Source organism: Oryctolagus cuniculus, chromosome 11 (assembly GCF_964237555.1).
Source record: "Oryctolagus cuniculus chromosome 11, mOryCun1.1, whole genome shotgun sequence".
Lineage (NCBI taxonomy): Eukaryota > Metazoa > Chordata > Mammalia > Lagomorpha > Leporidae > Oryctolagus > Oryctolagus cuniculus.
Genome location: NC_091442.1, coordinates 26,254,573 through 26,277,253, shown reverse-complemented (window position 1 = coordinate 26,277,253; position 22,681 = coordinate 26,254,573). Strand labels below are relative to the sequence as shown.

At 49.3% G+C, this 22,681-nt stretch overlaps 1 protein-coding gene across 3 annotated transcripts; it reads right to left on the bottom strand.

The window, feature by feature from the left end:
- Positions 1 to 4,870: 4,870 nt before the first annotated feature.
- On the bottom strand, positions 4,871 to 20,906 carry LOC103348209 (beta-defensin 119). Of its 3 annotated transcripts, none has more exons than XM_017341708.3 (2): positions 20,728 to 20,885; positions 4,871 to 5,138 (listed from the first exon to the last, which is right to left on the bottom strand). In XM_017341708.3, exons 1-2 carry the CDS (start codon positions 20,783 to 20,785, stop codon positions 4,945 to 4,947), a joined length of 252 nt encoding a protein of 83 aa, XP_017197197.1. In that variant the 5' UTR covers positions 20,786 to 20,885; the 3' UTR covers positions 4,871 to 4,944. The 3 variants fall into 3 exon arrangements, with proteins under 3 accessions (XP_017197197.1, XP_017197196.1, XP_008254388.1); XM_017341707.3 differs by having other exon boundaries at positions 20,719 to 20,878; XM_008256166.3 differs by lacking the exon at positions 4,871 to 5,138 and adding an exon at positions 19,024 to 19,285 and having other exon boundaries at positions 20,728 to 20,906.
- Between the last annotated feature and the right edge of the window lie 1,775 nt (positions 20,907 to 22,681).

The window sequence follows — 22,681 nt, the reverse complement described above, 5'->3', positions numbered from 1 at the left end:
CATGGGTCTCCCGCATGGCTGGCAGGGGCTCATGCACCTGGGCCATCTTCCGCTGCTTTCCCAGGTACATTAGCAGGGAGCTGGATTGGAAGCAGAGCAGCTGGGATCTGAACCAGCATCCATATGGGATGCAGGCATGGCAGGCAGCAGCTGTACCCACTACACTACAGCACTAGCCTCAGGCCTAACTCCTGATAGCAGCACAAGCGGTCAAAATCAAAACTCATAAATCCAGGGAGGTCACTTGGTTCTGGTTTAGATGCTGATTAAGACACCTGCAACCCATATGAGAGGACCTAGTTTCAATGCCCAGTTCCAGCTGCAGGCTCCAGCTCCTGCTCCCAACTCCAGCTTCCTGATAATGCAAACCCTGGGAGGCGGCAGTGATGGCTCAAATACTTAGGTTCCTGCCACCCACATGAGAGACCAACATTGAGTTCCAGGCTCCTGGCTTTGGCCTGGCCCAACCCCAGCTGTTGCAGGCATTTGGGCAACGAACAGCAGATGCGTGAGCTCACGCCCCCCACGCCCTCCCCCCGCCCCAGCTCTCTGTCTCTCTGCCTCGCAAGTAAAGTATATTTTTTAAAAGCGCTTACATTTATGACAATAATTACTAGGACACTGAGAGCTGTATTTATAGAACATCAGACACCTCAGAGAAAACATCCACTTTCCTGCTAATTAAACTTGGCCCTGAAGCCCTGTCTTATCGATCACTACAGGAAATTGACCTAGCTGTGAGCTCTGAGGACTCTCTTAATACCCCCACCTGTTCAAGGTTGGAATAAAAGTTGCTGGAAGATCGGCCCCTCGGCCTATTTCCTTTACCAAGCTTTGATCACCCCTGGACATTCAAAGGTGGGGACCCTCACACTGTGGGTGAACGGTTAGGTAATTCTTTCAGGCCATGATTTAGAGCTTTATTTTTCCCCTTGCTGGTAGCACAAAAGTGGCTTCACATCCTGGCCCCTTTCCGAGTTGTCTGTCCCCCTGGCTACGCTGGGCCTCAGCACTACAGATCTAAGCTGGCTCTTTCCAGGTCCTCACACGGCCGGCCACCCCCTGCCTCTCTCCAGGATTGCTGCAGGTGATGCCTTAACCACCCCTACTCGATGGGAAAGATTTCTTTTTATTTTTTAAGTTTCATTTATTATTTGAAAGGTAGACTTGAGAGAGAAGAGAGAGAGAGAGAGAGAGAGAGAGAATCTTCCATCCACTGATTCACTATCCAGATGGCCGCAACAGTCAGGGGCAGAGCCAGGCCTAAGTCAGGAGCCAGGAGCTTCCCCAGGGTCCTCCAAGTGGGTGCAGGGGCCCAAGCACTTGGGCCATCTTCTACTGCTTTCCCAGGTGCATTAGCAGGGAGCTGGATGGGAAGTGGAGCAGCCGGGACACGAACCGGTGTCCATCAGGGATGCCAGTACTGCAGATGGGAGCTCAACCTGCTGCGCTGGCCCCAAGAGATTTCTTCTAGACGCTGCCTTTCAGGGCCACCTGTGATTCCGGCTAGAGTGCAGCCCTTGGGCTCATGCCAGCATGTCACACAGTCACACCACAAACAGCGCCTCGCTTCCTCACCTTCTGCTAACTAACAGATTCCTCATGACATCATCAGTGTATGATGACAGACAGGCAGCAGGGCAGGAAGGGACACCACAGGCACCTGCTACGTCCCAGCTTGGGACATTTCATTTCCACGAAACGACCGAACGCTTCCTCCCTGGCGCAGTTTTATGAGGGATCTTCAAACTGTAGAAAACCTGCGTTACAAAAAGTCTGCGTGGATTTCAAAAAGCTTTTTGCACCAAAATTAACGTACCTTTTAATTTCATTTCCCATAAACTTTTTGAAGTACCCTCCTAGCATGCCAGGGGTGAGAGAATTCCCAGCTCATAATGGGAAATTGAGGTCTCATGGGTGCATTTTTTTCAAATCTGTTAGTACCCGTAATTCTGAAATCTGAAGTCTCTGAAAGCCCAGCTCCCTGGTCTGTGATTTCTGCTGGTGACTCGGGCACCTGCGGCTTTGGGCGTTTTGTGGTTTGGGGCTCTGACCTGGGCATTTTCTTTACAGCTTCGGCTGAGCACATTCCCTGAGTCCTGTGCTCATGTCTGTTCTTTGATTTGCTTCCGGGAGACCGCTGCGGCCCTGCAAGCCCAGGACAACGTTAAGCTGACTCCTCAGCTTGAGTCTCCTTCGGCTCACTCACACGCTGTGAGCTCAAGCTGCAAGGCTACGTGGAAGCCAGCCTGATGTGGTACACTGAGCACCAAGTTCAACACCAGGGAGTTGCTCTTGACAGTCGTGGTGATGAGCAAGGAGCCCCGTAGCTGGTTTATCTTTGCACAGCACAGGTAGCGCTTCAGGACTGAGATTTGTGTGGGGCTTTCCTGCAGGACTCGAGCCTCTCAGACCCTGGGAACCATCTCCTTCCCTGGACAAAAGTGCCCCCACTGAACTGGTGCACCTGTTGCAGCAAATGCCTTCAAGACAAAAGCCAGGCCGGCGCCACGGCTCATGAGGCTAATCCTCCGCCTTGCAGCGCTGGCACACCGGGTTCTAGTCCTGGTTGGGGCGCCGGATTCTGCCTCGGTTGCCCCTCTTCCAGGCCAGCTCTCTGCTGTGGCCAGGGAGTGCAGTGGAGGATGGCCCAAGTGCTTGGGCCCTGCACCCCATGGGAGACCAGGATAAGCACCTGGCTTCTGCCATCGGATCAGCGCGGTGCGCCGGCCACGGCGGCCATTGGAGGGTGAACCAACGGCAAAGGAAGACCTTTCTCTCTGTCTCTCTCTCTGTCCACTCTGCCTGTCAAAGAATAAAAATAAAAAAATAAAAGACAAAAGCCAGTCTCCACTGCTTCAGAAGAGTGCCTGCTTTCATTTGGCCTGGCTTTCTGGCCAGGTCAAGCATGCTTAGAAAGTTTTGTTGGATATTTTAACTAAGGATTTTGTAGTTGTTTTCAGCGAGAGGGTCAGCACAGGTTCTTGGAACAATATTCTTCCCAAAACGGAAGTCCAGAACTAGCACCTTTCTCCAGATCATAAGCCTTGCTGTGGCATCACAGAAAAGAAGAGAGAAAAAAAAAAAAGAAAAAAAGATGAAACCATTGCCCAGGGTCTAAATCCAAACACTGAAATGGCTGTTTCCACAAGTACCAGAGAGCCTGGCGGGGCAGACACAGGCTCCTCAAGCAGAGCGAAGCATTGAACTACGCAGCCCTGGGGGCGACGACTCGGGGGAGGGGTTGTGTTGGTAACAAACATGGGGACAGCTCGAAGACAACTTGGAAGTGCACACACGGAGAGAATCTAGGGCCGATTGGCAAGTCCTTTCAAAGCATAATGCTGACATTGACAACCTGCTTCCGGAAGTGTGTTCACTCAAGCAAAGTGTCATTCATGAGAAAAGCGGAAAACATTTCAAAGCACAGGCGGCCTTCACAGTGGTCACGAGCGGGGCGGGCATTGGCTTACTGGTGAAGACTCTTTGGGTCACCTGCATCCATTCTGGACTCCCAGCTCCCGCTCCCGACCCAGCTTACTGCTAACGCAGCCTTGGGAGGCAGCAGGGATGGCCCAAGCGCTTGGGTTCCTGCCACACACACGGGAGATCCAAACTGAATTTCCGTCTCCCGTCTTCAACCTGGCCCAGTTTGGGCTGCTGTGGGCATTTGGGGAGTGGATCAGTGGATGGGAGCCCTCTCAGTTTGTCTGTCTGTTTCTCTCTGTCCCTATCTCTGTCTCCCTCTCAAATATAAATAAATAAATAAATAAATAATTGTGAAACAGTTCATTGAAAATGCCTATTATGGAAAAACTATGCATGAATTTCAGAAATTTTTGCACCAAAATCAGCATTTTAATTCCATTTTTCCATGAACATTGTGAAGTCCTCTCACGTGTATGTGGTGTTCTGGCTACAGAACCATCAGCCTTTTTCTAATGAGCTTTTAGTTTCAGAAAAGCAGAGTAATCCCAAAGGAATGCAATGGGACAGAAGACAGAAAAGGATAGATCACCCAGTGGTAATGAGCCCCTTTAAAAGGAGGAGAACAAAGAGAGTGAAGTCACAGAAGCCAGGCAAGCTGAGGGGTTCTAGAAGGGAATGAAATACGGTGGAAATGCCAGCCAGAGGCAGAGTGAGATACAAGCTGGGCAACATCCGGCAACTTTCAGAACACAGACTCCCTGGTGACCTTGACCAAAGCCAGCTCCGTAAAACAGTCAGCAAAAAGCAAATCATACGCAGCTGAGGGGAGTCAGCGAAGCAGAGAAACAGAATGGCAAGCCGAGCTACTCTCCTTTTGACAAAATGTGAAACTAACGATGGAGAAAGATAGATGGTAGTGGTGGGAAGTGAGACATAACAAAATAAAATTAGAATTTTATGTTAAAAAGCTGGTGTTGGTTGCACAAACCTCCTAGACTTTCAGGAATTAAAGGACCTTAAAAACAATGGTCATCAACAACAGCATGTAATATATTCAAATTCTTTTGAAATTAACCACAAACAGATTCCCCAGTCTTGCAACTTGAAACCTGTAAAGTACAGCTTTTTCCACACTGCGATGGCTCTACGGGTTGAGAAGTTCTTCCAGGATCTCAGCCAAATTTATCTAACCCACTTGTTCTGATGGCCCCCGGAGGCCACGCTGATTAAGTCTTGGCTCGGCCTAAATCTATCAACCTTTGCCTCCTGGGCTCACAGGAGCCCTCTCCCCCTCTTCCCTGGTTTGCCTTTCTCTTCTCCAGTTGTCATTCTAATTTTCCAACTTCCTCTCTCACACTGCTGCCTCCAGAATGGGACATCTCATGATGCAAAAGCCAATCTCTCACGATGATTCCCAGTAGACAAAAGGCAGACAAGGGTGGCAAGTGCACAAGCTTTAATGAGGGTGGGGGGTGACTCTCTCCCGGAGAACTTGAGGATGGTGACCAAAAGCATTCAAGGTATGTCCGGCCAGTGTTTCTCGTAGGACCACTCATTACTTTCTTTTGGTCCAGAAACACTTATCCTCACATAGGACTGGAGGCAGCAGGATTGATAATTTCTGCAAAAGAAGTATGGCTGCTCATTCTTTTTGCAAGAGGATCTACAGATTCCACTGTTACCCATGCATCGCTCGCTGCTCCGTCTGCCTGCCCAAAAAAAATGCACATAGTTAATTTCCACTCAGCAGTGACACAGATCTCAGGAGTCTGGAAGCAAATTAAAAACCTTTAGGGCAATGGCAACTCCCACTTCCTGAAAATTAGAGATGATGACTTTTCTCTATTCCTATGAAGTACAGTTAGCAATGCTGGCATTATACATAAAACAAATATAAAATTACCCTGCAAGATAAAGAGCGGGCAAGTCAGGAATGACAGTCATGAATTCTGTTTTTTTTTTTTTTTTTTTTTTTTTTTGCCTCATATATCCTGGACTGGCACTGGTGAAGCTGGCAATTTGGAAACATAAATGGATACCAAGATTTAAAAACAAAAGAATCCCAAGAGAAGTTTATTCTCTGGAGTCGAAAGACCAGGAAAGAGGCAGCCTCAAAAGGCAAACATCATAGACAATAACCACCCTGCTCCAGTCAAATGCCCACAAGTGCCAGGCAAGCAGAGGTATCCAAGAAGGGAATAAAATATGGTGGAAATGCTACCTAGAGGCAGAGTAAGACCCAGGCCGAGCAACATCCAGCAACTTTATAAAAGAAGAACCCCTAGTGACCTTGACCAAAACCAGTTCCACAGAACTAGCAGCACAAAAGCAAATCCTAGTGGGTTGGAGTCAGCGAAGTAGAGAAACATAATGGGCAAGTGTAGGAAGAAAAAGAAACACAGCCTGTGGGGAGCAACTGGGAGCAACTCGGACTAGACTTAAGTTACTGGAATTAAGACTTATTCTATGCATCTGCTCTCCCACAATATGGCGCTGGGAGAGGAGGAAACAGCTTCTACACAGCTGCCTCCAGTTCAACCAATAAACTGTAGGACCTGCTCCTGATTGGAGGAGAGCAGCGTACTCGGCGTGTGGGTAGCAGAGTTGGGATTGGCGGAAGAGGACTATAAAGGAGGAGAGAGACAACATGCACCAGGGAACATCTATCTGAAGGAACACCTGTGCAGCCCCCAAGAGAGCCGGCCGGCGGTGTGCCGCTCCCCCACGGAAGTGGGGAAAGTGGCTAGGGGGAACCGCCCTTCCACGGAGGTGGAAGGGACGGTAGCCCACCCGGGAAGAACCAGGAGCAAAGCCGGGGAGGGCCGAGCAGACAAAAGAACAGCACAGGGTCTTGTGTCGTTCCTCCACGAAGAGGGGGAGCGACATAATGGTGCTGTGACTCCGATAGGGAACCTAGGAGGGAAGAAATGGGAAGAAGTGGGAAAATACCGGAGAGAGAGACCAGCAAAGAGCCTAGGGGAAAGCCGGACAGAAAAGGTGCTGGAAGAAGCTATTGAAAGCCTAGGCATAGACTCGGATATGGACTGTGGGAAAGAAGTTAGGATTGAAAGCGAAAGTGAAAGCTTTCATAGACTCGGATGCGGACTACGGCGGGGAAGCTAGGAGATTGAAAGCGAAAGTGAAACCTGGAGGAGGCTTGGACTCGGATGCGGACTGTGGGGAGAAGCCCCACTCACACCTCCACCAAAAAAGGCTTATACTAGTACCCTCTTGAAACTGTAAGGATGTGCAAACTCCCATGATGGCACCAGAGAAGCCAGGGTGAGGAGCCTGGACTTTCATCACTTCTGGGTGCTCACAAGGCCGGTCATCCCCAAGAAGCCCAGTGGGGAGCTTGGGCTCCCTCCCCCTGGTGGTGAGAAGGTGCCCCTCCACTTCCTGATGAGGTGGTTACTGGGCAGTCCAGTGGAGAGTCAAGACTTTGGTCCTGGGGCAGGCTTTGGGCCTGGCAGTTAGGACGCCCACATCCCACATGGGAGTGCCTGGGTTTGCTACTCAGCTCTGTTCCAGCTGCAGCTTCCTGTCAATGCGGACCCTGGGAGCCAACAAGGATGGCTCAAGTAATTGGGTTTCTGCCTCTCACGTGGAAGACCTGGGCTGAGTTCCCAGCTCCAGGCTGCACCCGCTCCACCCTAACTGGGACCACTACAGGCATTTGAGAAGTGAAGCAACAGTTGGGAGTTCTCTCTCGCCTTCACTGCCGTTCCCTCCCTCCCTCTAGAATAATGTTTTTTTTTTAAAAAAAAAAAAAAAAACAGGCAGAGTTAGACAGTGAGAGAGAGACAGAGTGAAAGGTCTTCCTTCCGTTGGTTCACCCCCCAAATGGCTGCTACGGCCAGTGCGCTGCACTGATCCAAAGCCAGGAGCCAGGTGCTTCCTCCTGATCTCCCATGGGGGTGCAGGGCCCAAGCATTTGGACCATTCTCTACTGCCTTCCCCGGGCCACAGCAGAGAGCTGGACTGGAAGAGGAGCAACCGGGACAGAATCCGGCGCCCCAACCAGGACTAGAACCCGGGGTGCCGGCGCCGCAGGTGGAGGATTAGCCTAGTGAGCCGCGGCACCGGCCTAGAATAATTTGTTTAAAGATTTTTTAAAAAATGACCACCACGCAGCTGCCACAAGTCCACCACTCTCTGCAATGTCACTGGAGGCCACATGGGGACCTGAATCCTCTTCCCTTCTCAACCAGGGTGGTATGAGGGCAGGCATACCTGGGCGCTGGAACTCCTACCCTCACCCTTCGGGAAGGAGAAGCTCCTCCTCCGTGCCTCTCGTGTCAAGGGAAACCAAGTGTAAAATCTGGACTTGTGCCCTCTGCCTCCTGGAGTTATCACAGCAGCACCCCCATTCCCTTGCCGGAGCAGTGTTAGAGCAGAGACGCTGAACGGTGGCTTAAATGTGATCCACAGTCTCCTAACACAGTTCCAGACATGACAAGGTTTCAGTCAAAATGACCCATCACACTAGGAACCAGGAAAATCCCAACATGGATGAACAAAACAGAATCAACAGAACTCAGGATACATTCGAGGTGTGTGGCATCAATAGTTCATCCCTTTTAATTCTGAGTGGTGCTACCTGATGTGGGTGTAACAGAGTACTAACCATTCCTCTGTTGGGAGGCACTTTGGTGATTTCTAGTTTTTGACCATTTTTAAAATTTATTTATTTGAAAGAGTTACACAGAGAGGAGGAGAAGCGGGGTAGGGGGTGGAGAAAGGTCCTCCATCTGCTGGTTCACTCCCCAGTTGTCCGCAACGGACAGAGCTGTGCTAATCCGAAGCCAGGAGCCAGAAGCTTCTTTCGGTCTCCTACATGGGTGCAGGGGCCCAAGGACTTGGACCATCTTCCACTGCTTTCCCAGGCCACAGCAGAGAGCTGGATCAGAAGAGGAGCAGCTGCATATGAACCGGCACTCATATGGGATGCCAGCACTGCAGGCGGCGGCTTTACCCACTATGCCACAATGCCAACCCCTAGTTTTTGACTATTAAAAATAAAGCTACTGAGGTGGGTGTTTGGCCATGGTGGTTAAGATGCTGCTTGGGGTGCCTGCATCCATACTGAAGTACGTAGGTTCAAGACCCAGCTCTGCTCCTGATTGCAGCCTCCTGCTATGTACACCCTGAGAGGGGTAGCAGGTGACGGCTCAAGTACTTGGGTTCCTGCCACCCATGGAGGAGCCCCAGATTCAGTTCCCAGCTCCTGGCTTCAGTCTGGCCCAACCCTGGCTGTTACAGGTATTTGGGGAGTGAACCAGTACATGGAAGATCTCTGTTTCTCTCCTACTCTTAGTGTACTTTAAAAATAAATAATTAAAAATGTTACAAGGCTACCATAAGCATTCACCCACCAGTTTTTAAGGAGACATAAATTTTCATTTCTCTGGGATAAATGTCCAAGAGTATGCTTGCCAGGTAGTGTGGTCAGCAGTCACTTAGTTGTCTTTTGGTTTGTCCATTTTCTAACTGCATTATTGATTTTCACTTTTGATCTTTGAGAGATGTTCTGCATTTGCGACATGAGTTCATGGTCAGATGGGTGGTACGTAAATGCTCTCCCCCAGGTGGAGTTTGTCTTTTCAACCCTCTCCTTCACAGAGTGCAAGTTTTACATTTTGAGTAAGTCCCAATTTGTGGAGATTTTTCTTCTGTGGATTGTGCTACTCATAGCTATGAGTGCTTCACCAACGCCCAGCTCTGAAAGTTTTTCCTAATTTTCTTCTAGAGGTTTTATATTTTTACAGTTTACATTTAAATCTATGATCAATGTGGAGGTTTTTTTGTAGATTAGATGGTGTGAAGTATAGACTGAGCATCTGGCTTCGTGTGTGTGTGTGTGTTTGTCTGTAGACATCCAGCTGCTTCAGCACTATTTGTTGAAAAGGTTATCTTTCTTCCTTGGTCAAAACTCAGTTGGCTGGGGCCGGTGCTGTGGTGCAGTGGGTTAAAGCCCTGGCCTGAAGCACAGGCATCCCATATGGGCGCCAGTTCTGGTCCCAGCTGCTCCTCTTCCAATCAAGCTCTCTGCTATGGCCTGGGAAAGCAGTAGAAGATGGCCCAAGTCCTTGGGCCCCTGCACCCATGTAGGAGACCGAAAGAAGCTCCTGGCTCCTGGCTTCGGATCGGTGCAGCTCTGGCCGTTGCAGCCATTTGCGGAGTGAACCATCGGATGGAAGACCTCTCTCTGTCTCTACCGCTCTCTGTAACTCCGTCTTTCAAATAAATAAAATAAATCTTAAAAAAAAAAAAAACTCAGTTGGCTGTACTTTGGTGGAGCTATTTCTGGTTTCCTATTCTTTTCATTGATCTATGTGTCTATCTCTTCATCAAGATCAATACCAGACACACACAGTGTTGGTTACGATAAATCACGAAGTCTGGAAGAATGAATCTTGCAGCTTTATTGATTTTCAAGTGTTTTTGACTTTGCAATTAATAAGCATTTTATTCTGAGATACTTTAAACTGCAAAAGCACTTTTGCCCTAATTTCAACATCAACTGATACTTGACTACAAGTTATTGCTACAATATTTGCCAAGTGATGATTTTTTTTCAATTTGAAGATTTAATAGTTTTTAACATTTTGTCATGTTCACTTCATATATAGATATCATAGACATACACAACACAGGCAATAAAAACAAAAATAGCAAATGAGATTGTATCGAATTTGTTTTAGCTATTCTTGTCCCTTTATAGATTTCTCTTCAGCCACAGTGATGGGCAGAATAATACTGTTTGCATCTGTAAGAACCCATACTGGGAGACTGACAGAAATTGTGATAAATGTATATATCAGTCTGAGGAGAACTGATGGCCCTGCCAGCTGAGTCCTGTAAAATATAAATGCTGTGGTCTTCAAAGAAGGAGGTACCTTTCTCTGAAGGGAAGAGAGAACCTCCACTTTGACTATGACCGTGTCTAAATAAGATAAGAGTCAGAGAACTCAAAAGGCTTCCATAGCCTTGGAAACTCATGACTGGAGCATAGGGAGATTACTGATGCCATAAACAGGAGTGTCAATTTGTAAAGTCAACAACAGGAGTCACTGTGCACTTACTCCTCATGTAGGATCTCTGTCCTTAATGTGCTGTACATTGAGATTTAATGCTATAATGAGCACTCAAACAGTATATTTCACTTTGTGTTTCTATGTGGGTGCAAACTGTTGAAATCTTTACTTAATGTATACTAAACTGATCTTCTGTATATATAGAAAATTGAAAATGAATCTTGATATGAATGGAAGGGGAGAGAGAGCAGAAAAGGGGAGGGTTGCAGGTGGGAGGGAAGTCATGGGGAGGTGGGGGAAGCCAATGTAGTCCATAAGCTGTACTTTGGAAATCTATATTCATTAAATAAAAGTTTAAAAAAAAAAGAAAAAAAAGAAAAAAAAGAACTTTATTAGGGCATGGGGTACCTGCAAGGCACGCAAAAGGGAAGCGAATTTCAGAAATGAGACTGGAGAAGTTGAGACAACCAGCTCCCCCCACAGACATGCCCTGAGAATCTGTTTAGTTTTTATTTACTTTTAGTTGCTTTAAGTAGCTGAACAGTGAAGCTCTCTATATTGAAAGAACAACAAAATCAAATAGTTTTTTGCTAATTAAAATTTTTACCATATTGAAATAGGATCTTTTGTGGTATCTATCCTTTAAAAACTTGTGTAACCTTTGGGAAATTGATCTCAATTCATGTATGTGGAATCTAACTTTAATGTTAAAAGTCAGTTGATACTAAGAGAATGCCTTTTTTCATTTTTTTTGTTAAGATAAATTAACATACCATTAAGGAGTATAATGCAATAGTCTTTAGTATGCTCACAAAGTTGTGCAATCATAACCACTATCTGATATTGAACTTTTCTACCATCCTCAAAAAAAGTCTCACCGTCTGTCAGACCCCAGTCTCCATTCTCCATGTCCTCTCAGCCACCGGAAACCACTAATCTACTTTACGTCTCTATAGATTTGTATAACCTGTACCTTTTATATAAATGGAATCACACAGCAAATATATATATATATATATATATAAATGCTGTGGGACTCTTCATTTATTTAGATCTTTTTTCTTTTATCTGTGTTCAGTAGTTTTTAGCATACAATTTCTTACATGTGTTGTTAGGTATAAACCTGAATGTTTTATTTTCTTGTAGTGATTTTTAAATTGTATTTTTAATTCCAGTGTTGACAAGTTCATTGCTATGATATACAAATACAATTGTTTTTAATTTATCTTATATGTTGTAACTGTGATGAGCTTACTCGTTAGTTCTAGGTATTCTGCTTTTGTGTTTGTTTGTTTGTTTGTTGCGGACCACGGCCCTCTGTTGTCCTGAGTGCAAGCCCAAACATCTGAAGTGGGTATGCCAGAGCCCATCACTCATTCCCCAAATGCTCCTCAGCACCCAGGATTTACCAGGCCTTGAACTTGGCACTAGGCACACAAGGGTCCCTATGTTCAAATGGGCTTCATAAAAGTGGGCTACTCCCTTGCACTTTGATCAGAGAACATACGTTACCTAAGCAACGGTGAGGAGGCTTAAGAAGGAAATTTTTTTTTTCTTTGACAGGCAGAGTGGACAGTGAGAGAGAGAGACAGAGAGAAAGGTCTTCCTTTGCCGTTGGTTCACCCTCCAATGGTCGCCGTGGCCGGCGCACCGTGCTGATCCAATGACAGGAGCCAGGTGCTTCTCCTGGTCTCCCATGGGGTGCAGGGCCCAAGCACTTGGGCCATCCTCCACTTCACTCCCTGGCCACAGCAGAGAGCTGGCCTGGAAGAGGGGCAACCGGGACAGAATCCGGCACCCCGACCGGGACTAGAACCCGGTGTGCCGGCGCCGCAAGGTGGAGGATTAGCCTAGTGAGCCGCGGCGCTGGCAGGAAATCGTTTTACCACTTTGGAGCATGGGCAAGAATAGAACACAGGTAACTTGGATCGTGCCTCCTGGCGTGCAGAGCCACGGCTGAATCGAGCTTCAGTTCCACCAGCAGGACGGCTTCTCGGTCCCAGGAAAGGCCTCCGCACAAGCCGACGGGTCTTCCCTGCTTCGACACCAGCCCCCACCCCAGCGGGGCCTTCCCTCTGCCATCACCGTCTCCCTCCACCTACAGGGGCAGGAGAGAGAGACGCGAGGGAGCCTCACAAGGGCAGCCCTCACGCTTCCCATCAGTGCCGGGGAGATTAGGTCCTCGTCCAGCTCCACCGAGGAGGAAGCCGATCTGCATCCCACGGAAGGGTGGGCAGAGCTGTACATTCGGGATAGTGGAGCCGGAATGTCCGCCTGCTCCCTGCTTTTCCTCCGGAGAGAGGCCACAGCAGGCCCAGAGAAAGGCGTCAAAGGAGCCCAAACTGACTCCCAAAGCCTGTGGCGGAAGCTTTGCAGCTCCTGGCTCCCCTCGGCCTGGTGGCTTCTTGCAGCTCCAGGATGCTAATCGCCGTCGACACTCACTCCTGCTTGCCTCGGTCTTCGATGTCTCCACAGCCCCTCCCCAGAAGCTCTGCGCATTATCCCAGCATCGCCTCAAGCCTGTTCATGAGTGTGGGCCACCTCCCCCCTTTCGCCTCAGTGTCCCCATCTGTGGCTTGGAAAGATGGGGAAAGGTGAGGTCCCCAAGTGGGAGGGCTGAAGGAAGGGCCAGGGGAGGGGTGGATTGGAGGATGTGCCGTATCTCTCAAAAGAATAAAAGATCCAAGGGAATGTTCAGAATTTCACATGCCTGAAGTCCAGGGTCCTGCAGAAGCTTCTCGTGGCTCCACGGTGGGCTCTGCGCCCTTTCCTCACCCCAACATCCTGCCTCCTGCCACAGTTTGCTCCGCAGGCCAGCGTGACGCACAGAGGAGGCTCTTAATCAGTGTTGCTGACTGGGTACACAGACTGGTATGGACAATGACTGGTAACGATGAGGGCAGGAAGGATGGTGTGTGGAGAGGTCAGTGCCAGGCCCCCATCCTGGGAGACCCCTGGACTCTCTGCACACACCTTCCACACTGCGAGCTTTGGAGCGAGCTAACTGAAGAATAGTAAGTACCAGCTTGAGCAAGAGCCAGGAACGCTCCTGCTCTTTTCCAATTCCGCCAGCCAGAGTCCTCCACACCTGAGGCTGGTGAGCCCCTGCTCCCCCAGCCCAGACAGGACCCCGCCCAATGCGTAGGCCCTGGCGTCAGCCAGTCCCGCTCCCACCAGACGCACTCACACTTTCCCAAGAATCCGTTGTTCAATCAAGACCCTCACTACACTGCATCTGTGCAGGGCACTGGGCCTAGTGACAGATGGACGCTCTCTAAACCCCTGGGGATGGCCAGCTGGCAGGCATGCCTTTGGGGGGTTGGTGGGAAGCAGGCAATGACTCAAATAAATATGCACTAAGGCCACACGCGTCACACCTTGACTGTGAATGTTTGTGAAGCCAATCAAAACTCATTTTGGAGGAGAGAGAGCCTATCAAGGTGAGATCAAAGTTTTTCCAGACTTAAAAGATAAAAGAGCCAGCAAACAGGTAAACAAATATTGAGACTGAGGGAAATCCTAGTTCAAGCTAGAATTGTAAGCTGAGTGGAGACGTTTTCCATGGATAAGCACGTTTTTTACTATTTTCCAAAGGAAACACATTGAGAGGTTAGATTTACCAACGGGAGCTTCTTCAGAGTTAAATACAAAAATTTAAGGAAAAGTTTTCTTGTTTTAAAGTTTGGAGATCAAAATGAAAGAGTAACAGATGCAGGGGCCGGTGCTGTGGCATAGTGGGTATACCTGCAGCCTGCAGCACCGGCAATCCATGTGGGTATCGGTTCGAGTCCCGGCTGCTCCACTTCTGATCCAGATCCCTACTGATGCACCTGGGAGGGCAGTGGAAGATGGCCCAAGTCCTTCAAGCCCTGCACTCACATAGAAGACCCGGATAAAGCTACTAACTCCTGGGTTTGGTCTGGTCCAGCTCTGACAGCTGCAGCCACTTGGAGAATGAACCAACAGATGGAAGCTCTCTCTCTCTCTTGATCTCCCCCCACCCCCGCCTCTCCTTCTCTGTAACTCTTTCAAATAAATAAATAAATCTTTTTTAAAAAGAGTAATAGATGCAATGTACAAAATCAAATTATGATGGATGCTGAACAGGTGAGTCACAACTATGGTATAAAATACTGAATTTGGGCAGATCTCTCCAATAAGAAATTTGGGATTGGGGGAGGAGGGACATCTGGCACAGTGGTTAAGACGCTGCTTGGGATACCTGCATCCCATATCAGGGTGTCTGATTCAAGTCCTGGCTCCACTTCCAACTCCACCTTCCTGCCAATGTGCACCACAGGAGGCAGCAGGTGATGACTCAAGTACTTGGGTTCCTGTCACCCATCCAGCTGAGTTCCCGGCTCTGGGCTTTGACCTGGCCCAGCCCCAGCTGCTGCAAGCATTTGAGAAGAGAGCCACTACATGAACCACTACTCTCTCTCTCCCTCTCTCTCTCTCTCTCTCAATCTGCTCCTGTCTCTCTTTCTGTGTCTCTGTCTCTCTCTCAGTCTTTCTGCCTTTCAAATAAATAAGCAAATGCCTTAATAAGTTAATATTTGAAAAGAAAACTGAAATTGGAGGAAAAGCATCCTCTGTTAAACACGTGTGTTGGGGCCGGCACTGTGGCGTAGCGGATAAAGCCGCCATCTGCAGTGCCAGCATCCCATATGGGTGCCAGTTCTAGTCCCGGCTGCTCCACTTCCAATTCAGCTCTCTGCTATGGCCTGGGAAAGCAGTGGAAGATGACCCAAGTCCTTGGGCCCCTGCACCCACGTGGGAAACCTGGAAGAAGTTCGTGGCTCCTGGCTTTGGATCAGCCCAGCTCTGGTTGTTGAGGCCATTTGGGGAGTGAAGCAGTGGATGGAAGACCTCTCTCTCTCTCTCTCTCTCCCTCTCTCTCTCTCTCTCTCTCTGCCTCTCTGTAACTCTGCGTTTCAAATAAATAAATAACTAGATCTTTTAAAAACGATTTATGTAGCAAAAAAATGAACAAATCCCATGTGTGTTGATGAGGATCAGTTGAGCCCCTGCACTCTGAAGTCATCCTCCCCAAATACATGAAGTGCAGACTTTTCGCATGGATCTTTTTCTAGTTCAGAGACTTTCTTCTGTTGATATTTTGTAAGAGTTTGATGCCCTCCTATTTACAGATGAACAATAGCTCTCATTGTCATGTTTTCCTTTGTATTTTCAACCTAATCTGATTCAATTCTGTCTTCTGTTTTAAAGAAACAGAGACACCAGCAGACACTCCCTCAGCTGAATCTAGACAATGTTATTGGAAATTTCAAAAATAAAATTAAAGAAAATAAAAATTACAAATTCAAATTTACTTTGAAAAATGAAAAAGTGCTACTGACCTCACCTTAATCAGGAATGAATGTGCACCCACAACTCAACAAACATTTCTGCCTTAGATCCCAGGACACAAATTAACTGGTCATCTCGATCCTCAGCACTGTCCCAGCTTAGAAAGCTGCAGATTTCTTCTCATGCCTCACTTGAGGCTCCCCTGAGAAATGGTTCCTTTTCCGTGGAGTATTCAGAATAAGTGACAAATGTCTACCATTGATCCAGCTGCAGGTCAGCACCTCATGGATTAAAGACATCAGAAGGGGCAGACGTGGCACAGCAGTTAGGACACCACTTGGGATGCCCACTTCCTATATCTGAGTGCCTGGGTTTGATGCCAGCTCCACTCCCCATTTCAGCTTCCTGGGAAGCAGCAAGTGATGGCTCCAGTTGTTGGATCCCCACCACCCACATGGGGGTCCCAGTTGAGTTAATGGCTCCTGACCTCAACCTGGCCCAGCCACAGCTATGGTGGGCATTTAGGGAGTGAACCAGTGGATGAGAAATATCTCTCTCTCTCTTTCTCTTTCTCTTTGTGTGTGTGTCTCCCTTTTAAACAAATAAAGTAAATACGTTTTTTAAAAAAGCATAAATAACAAAGGAAAAAATAATTCAGCCTAAGTCCCTGTTCCATCTGAATACCATGTGACTGGCTAATTGCACACCTCTCAGAACCCCGGTTTCCTCAGCAGGAAGACAGGAGTAGTAAAAGGATCGCTGCTCCTGTGGGATGATTTGGGGGTCATTAAGCACCAAGCTTAGTGCCCGATGGCAAATGTCAATGAGAACCAGAATTATGGCCTTTGTTGTTGTTGATAACATTAACAAGAAAGAGCGAGAAGTGAGACGGTCTATGCAGTGATTCCACAGGCCAGGGCATCCACTCCTCAGAGACACACAGGGCAGTGGGGACAAGGTGCAGGGCGATGTGAGGGGTAGGACAATCTGGCTGACAGGAAGGTGTGCTAGGGGCAGTGAAGTGTGCTAGTGGGCCACCTCTGAAGGCCCTGAAGGCCCAGCCCCAGGCAATGAGGAGTGAAGGAAGTTATCCAAGCAGCAGAGTGACGCAGGCGGATGATTTGCTAGAAAGAATCCCTCTGATAACAGAGGCCAGTGCAGGGGAAATCTGGGGCAGGGAGACCAGCAGGATGGGTATCGAGTGGTCTCTCGGAAGGCACAGATGACACTGGCGTGCGGTCCAAGAGTCCCCACTCACAGACGTTGCAGCCCTGTCTTGGAAGTGGGCTGTGAGCCAGAGTGGGATCCAAACATCAGGCACAGTCCTAACATGTGCCAGTCACGGGGCAAGAACGCAAATAAGGCCTGTGTACCCTATGTCGGAATACTTGAAAGTTACCATTCAAAGTAATGAAACTGATAAGTACATTATATTTTGTCCTCTTTTATGAGAGAACCCTTCCTAATAGTGGGAAGATCTGTGTGGATCACTCTTGCAAACCTCAGATTTCATGTAGGAACACAGCAGCACACAGGGAACAGGTCCAGCCCACAGCCCATTGCCCCTCTCCCCTGTCGCCAGCTCTGTGCCATGACCCCACACGCACAGACGTGGACACTCCTGCCTGACCATCCAAGCTCTGCCCACACCCCCGTAAGCAGGAGTGTCGTTTGACGCTTCTGCCTGGGAGAGGCACAGCGGTGGCCCTGCCCTCCAGGGGTGGGCAGGCGATCTTAGGCCCCAGCCAATTAAAGCACAGCCCAGAGAAGGGGGAGGGCAGGTGCAGGCTCCAGGTGGGCAGATCCCTCTTGTCCCAATGTAACGGCCCACTCCAAGGGGAGGGGCTTAGCCAAAGGGTAGGCCCAAGATCAGAGAAGGGAGTCTCTCTTTCTAGAGTCTAAGGATAGAAATAGTGAATTGACGGCAAATTGTCTGCATGGACCCGCATGAATGCCTCCTGCCTGCCTGTCATGCACCAGGTCCCACCGACAGCTCTGGACCTCGCCGCAGAGAGTAAGGTCGGGGTGGTCAACTGTGTGGATAAAGGAGGCCCTGAGGAGAGAAGCCAAGATGAGAAAGCCCAGGAAGACACACAGAGAAAGGGGCTTCTTCAGTGTTCCCCATGGGCTCGTTTTCTTCCAGGCTAAGTGTCCCTTCAAATGGGTCAGCCTTCTGTCCCCCTCAGAGTCTGACCCAGTTGGAAGGCAGCGCCATGGCCTCAGTGCTTGGATAAATCAATGGACATGACACCAGTGACGCTTCTGCAGGCCTCCAGTGTGCTGGCTCTGTGCTCTGCATCATCTCGTTCCATTCTCACCACAGCCCAGAGCGACGTTCTACTGCTACTGTAGCCTCACAGGTGGAGCGTCACAGGTAGAGTTTATCACTGATGAGTGGCAGAGCTGAGTGTGTGGGTGAATAAACAAATCCGCAAAAGAATGCAAAAGAGAATAATGAACAAACCCATATAGAAATGAGTACATTGGGGGCCAATGCTGTGGCAAGCAGGTTAAGCCACAGCCTGCAGCACCAGCATCCCATATGGGCTCCAGTTGAAGTTTCAGTTGCTCCACTTCTGATCCAGCTTCCTGCTCATGCACCTGGGAAAGCAGTGGAAGATGGCCCAAGGGCTTGGGCCCCTACAGCCATGTGGGAGACCTGGAAGAATCTCCTGTCTCCTGGCTTCAGTCTGGCCCAGCCCCAGCTGTTGCAACCATTTGGGAAGTGAACCAGTAAATGGAAGATCTCTCTCTCTCTCTCTGTCTCCCCCCTCTCTCTCTGTAACTCTTCCTTTCAAAGCAACAAGATAAATCTTTTTGTAAGAAAAGAAATGAGTACATTCATGTGCTTTATCTTTTTGTAGTATTTAGAAGCCTTCTGACCTCAGTGCTGTGGGCTCTTGAACATCAGGGATCTCCAAGGATATGGGCTCTACTCAGCCATCGTCCACCCCCAGCTCGCTCACTCCCAAAATAGAACAACTCTCCCAGACCACAGCTTGTCCCACTTTCTAGGTATTCACTGGCCTTTACATCTCTCAGCTGTCCCCATTTTCTCCTTACCCCTTACTCAGCAGCCTCTCCTGGGACACGCCGATGAGGAGCCATCTTCAAAGCTGTCATTGTCACCCCACTGCTGGGACCCAGGCCTTGCGACTTCTCCCTACTGCCTCTTGGCCCCAACCTGCCATCCCCCATTCTCAACCCATTTGGGGTATCGTTCCTTAGGATGCACAGACACAAGAAGCAGATTTGTAAGTTTAATGACACATGGAAACTAAGCGACCTGAAGCCAGGTTACGTCTATCCCCGGTTTCTATTTTTATTGTGTTTTTTGCCTTTCTTAGTCACGTGAGGAGTGGTCCAGTCAAGCTGCCCATCAATCGTTACTGGCTGGATTGTTAAGTAGTGGTCAGGGACACAGCATCGCTTACGATTGTGGCAGCGGATGACGTGGTCTTCACCATCTCTGCACACCAAGCGGCAGTGTCCGTGCAGCCAACATTCCCCTTCGGGGTGGGGAACAACCATGAAGCAGATGTTAGTGTCTCCCGAGTGGACACCCAGGAGGGCCCAGAAGGGGAGCAGGAGAGCAGGGAAAGGCAGGAGAGAGACCGCCGAATAAACCGTGCCTGGCCCAGGCCCAGGGAAGGCAAGGAGAGACCTTGAGAGGGAGGACCTGAGGCAGTTACTGTGGTTGGGAACTCTGAAGTTCTCAAAAGCGTTCTTTTTCAGACTTCCCACCCTTCCTGTCTCCCCAGCTGCCTGCTCTTTATTTCAAGACGCATTGATACCAATTAAGGTCCCAGCTAGTAGAGCGTGGGGATGATGGGAAAAGGACAAGGGACACCTGCGATATTAGGGAGCAGAGAGGATTCACGCACATCCCAACAGACCCAAGATCCTTATCAGTAGCCTGGCCCTGTCTAACTTAAGCCCAACCCACCTCAGCTCCAGCCACAACCCAGTCTCCAACCCAATTCAAGCTCAAAGCCCAGTCCGACTCAACTAGAACTCCCAGTCTTACCCACTGAATACCCCCTGAGCCCCAGCTCCAAGCCAAAATACAATCACATCACCAAACTCAATGCCAAGCAGCAGCCCGTCACCAAGCTTAACCCAAGCTGCCCACACCATCCAGTCCAAGCCCCAGCCTAACTGCCAACACCAACTCCACTCACTCTCAAATGTCAGACCTCTCCAACCACCCCAAGCCATCGGGAAAGCCCAGCTTCTCCCCTCCCACTCATTCTAGTATTCCCTCTGTCACTCCAAGCTCAAGATCCCCCCATCACAAAACACACACAGCCTTCTACATAATCTCCCAAAGTCTCCAAAAAGCCCCCAGCTTGCATCCAGTCCTTCTTTGACATTCTTTGAATATCATCCCTGTAAGTGCTGGATGATCCAAACCTCTATCATCCTACCGCCTTGGCAGAAAAGAATCAGGAAGAGAAGATACCGTCCTGGGAAAACCTCCCAGAGCTGCATGCCACGAGGAAAGGTTTCAGGTGCTGCCCTCGGAGGGAGGGGAGGGAAAGGGGAGGAGCCCATGCCCAGAATCCCAAATCCCTGGGGTGGGCGTGTGGCTGCCACTGGTTGTGCCTGCGTCCTACACTGGAGTGCCTGGGTTCAAGTCCCACCTCCGCTTCAGATCCAGCCTCCAGCCGATGGGCACCCTGGGAGGCAGCAGGTGATGGGTGCCTGCCACCCATACGGAAGGCCCAAATGAAGCTCCTGGCTTCAGCTTGACCCAGCCCCAGCTATTACAAGCATTTGAGAGTGAGGCATCTGGGGAGTGAACTAGCGGGTGGAAGATCTCCCTCTCCCTCTCTCTCTCCATCTCCCTCCCTCTCTGTCACTCTGCCTTTCAAATAAGTGAAAATAAATAAATAAACCTTTAAGAAAAGAATCCCGGGCTCTAGAGAAAGGCCTGCCTTACCCAAGTTACCTGGCATCACGGGCTCCATGGCCAGAAGGATGGCAAGAGACAGGAAAAGAAGCTTCATGACTAGCAGGAGCCAGGAGCAGGAGGCCACTGGACTGCCAGAGGCAAAGACAGAGCTGCCTGGAGCAGGGATGGGCCTCACTCCTATCAGCAAGGCCGTGGGCAGTGCACTAGAACAGTGGTGGATTTATACGAGGGAGGTCAGCCAGGCCAAGGGACAGTGTGTAGCTGATGTCTCAGCAAAGCACAAGACGGGAGTGTGGGACATTGACCAGTACCCATGCCAGAAGTGGCTTTCCCCACTGCCAAGGACACAGGCAAATTGAAGCTATTGGGCCTTTTGAAACCCACAAAGTAATTAATTAACACACAAATGTATGTCAAGAAACATTGCATTTTTGGAATCACTTGTTTTCAGCTTTCGGAAGCAGGTATGTGTCTTTCCGAGCCTCTGACTGCCAGGCTTGTCCTCACTCCAGGGCCTCGGCATTTGTCAGTTGTTCTCCCCACACAACCCCTCCTTCAGATCTTCCTGTGGGTGGTTCTTCCTATTCATTCGCTCTCCTCTCAAGTGTCACTCCTCCGGGGCAAGCATGATGGCAAAGCAGGTTAAGCCACTGCTTAAGACGCCTGCATCCTGCATCTGAGTGCCTGGGGTTGAGTCCTGCCTCCCCTTCTGGTGCAGTTTCCTGCTACTGCTCACCCTCAGAGACAGCAAATGAAGGCCTTGCCACCGACATGGAGACCCAAGAGAGTCCCTGGCTCTGTGCTTTAGCCTGGCCCAGCCCTGGCTATCATGAGCATTTGGGAGAATGAAAAAGCAGCTGAGTTGCCTATGACCACAAACCAATCCTAACCATCTAATTTAATTAAATGGGTTCACTTCTATAAATTGCTTAGCAAAGCACCTGACACGTAGTGGGTACTGAATGATTATGAACTGCAGGTTTGTTATTTTGAATCCTTGTTACAGTATGTATCACCATCGTTTTCATTATTCTTATCCTCAGAACAGCCCCGAGAAGCAGACATCATCAGCCCCCAATTCATACTTGACAAAACTGAGATGGTCAGGTGCACTGACCTGCTCAAGGCAGGGAGAAAGCAGGGAATAGAAAGCGAATTTGCATCCAGGAAGATCAAAAGAATGGTCGGTAAAAAGATGTGGCTGTGGACGTCCGGCATAGGGGGAGGCACGTAACCAAATCAGCATCTGGGGCCTTCAAGGCCACGCTCGGGGCCTCAGAATCCATCCTATGGGCAGTGGGGGACTGTAAGATCTTTCAGGAAGGACTGTGGCGACAGGGCCAGGTGTCTCTTCCCCTAGAAAACCCCTCCACCGTGGGAGCTCAGGAGGGTGTTTCAGGTCCCTAAGAAAAATGGCAAACATCAACACAAAGGGTATGAGAGAAGGAAAACCCCCCTGAAGGCTGAAGCCTCAGAGAAGACGCACCCCGCCGAAGTAGCCACGGCACCCAGTTCACGGGTCCCACTCCCAGCTAGAGTTGGTGCCGATGCTTCACGTGCACTGTCGCATTCCATCCTCACAACCACCACGTGGAGGGCTCTTCCCTCCAGTGCACTGATGAGGAAACTGAAATTCAGAGGGCAAATGTCTCGCCCAAGTGATCCCATGAGGAAACCCAGGATTTGAATCCAGGTCTGGCTGACCCTGAAACGGTCTAACCACGACCGCCTCCTCCTAGCACAGCAGCAGCCCTGCTAAGGGAGGAGATCAGTCACCTAGAACGTGAGGAGTCTCTGTGGCGAGAAGGTGGGAATGAGGTCAGAGAAACACTTGGTTGTGGTCCTCATTTTTTAATAACATGTCTGTCGGATCGTAAAATGAACTCACTGAGTGTATGGTGCCAAGATTTTTTTGGAGATTTCTAGAGTGGAGCCACCATCGTTGTCACCTAAACCTAGAACACGCCCATCAGCCCCTCTGCAGTCACTG

Bases quoted from the DNA above. Each gene is read 5' to 3' on its own strand.
- LOC103348209 (XM_008256166.3), bottom strand. From the start codon at position 20,785: ATGAAGCTTCTTTTCCTGTCTCTTGCCATCCTTCTGGCCATGGAGCCC. The intron at 19,286-20,727 runs GTAACTTGGGTA...CCCACCCCGAAG, and splicing joins CATGGAGCCCGTGATGCCAG to GGGAATGTTGGCTGCACGGA.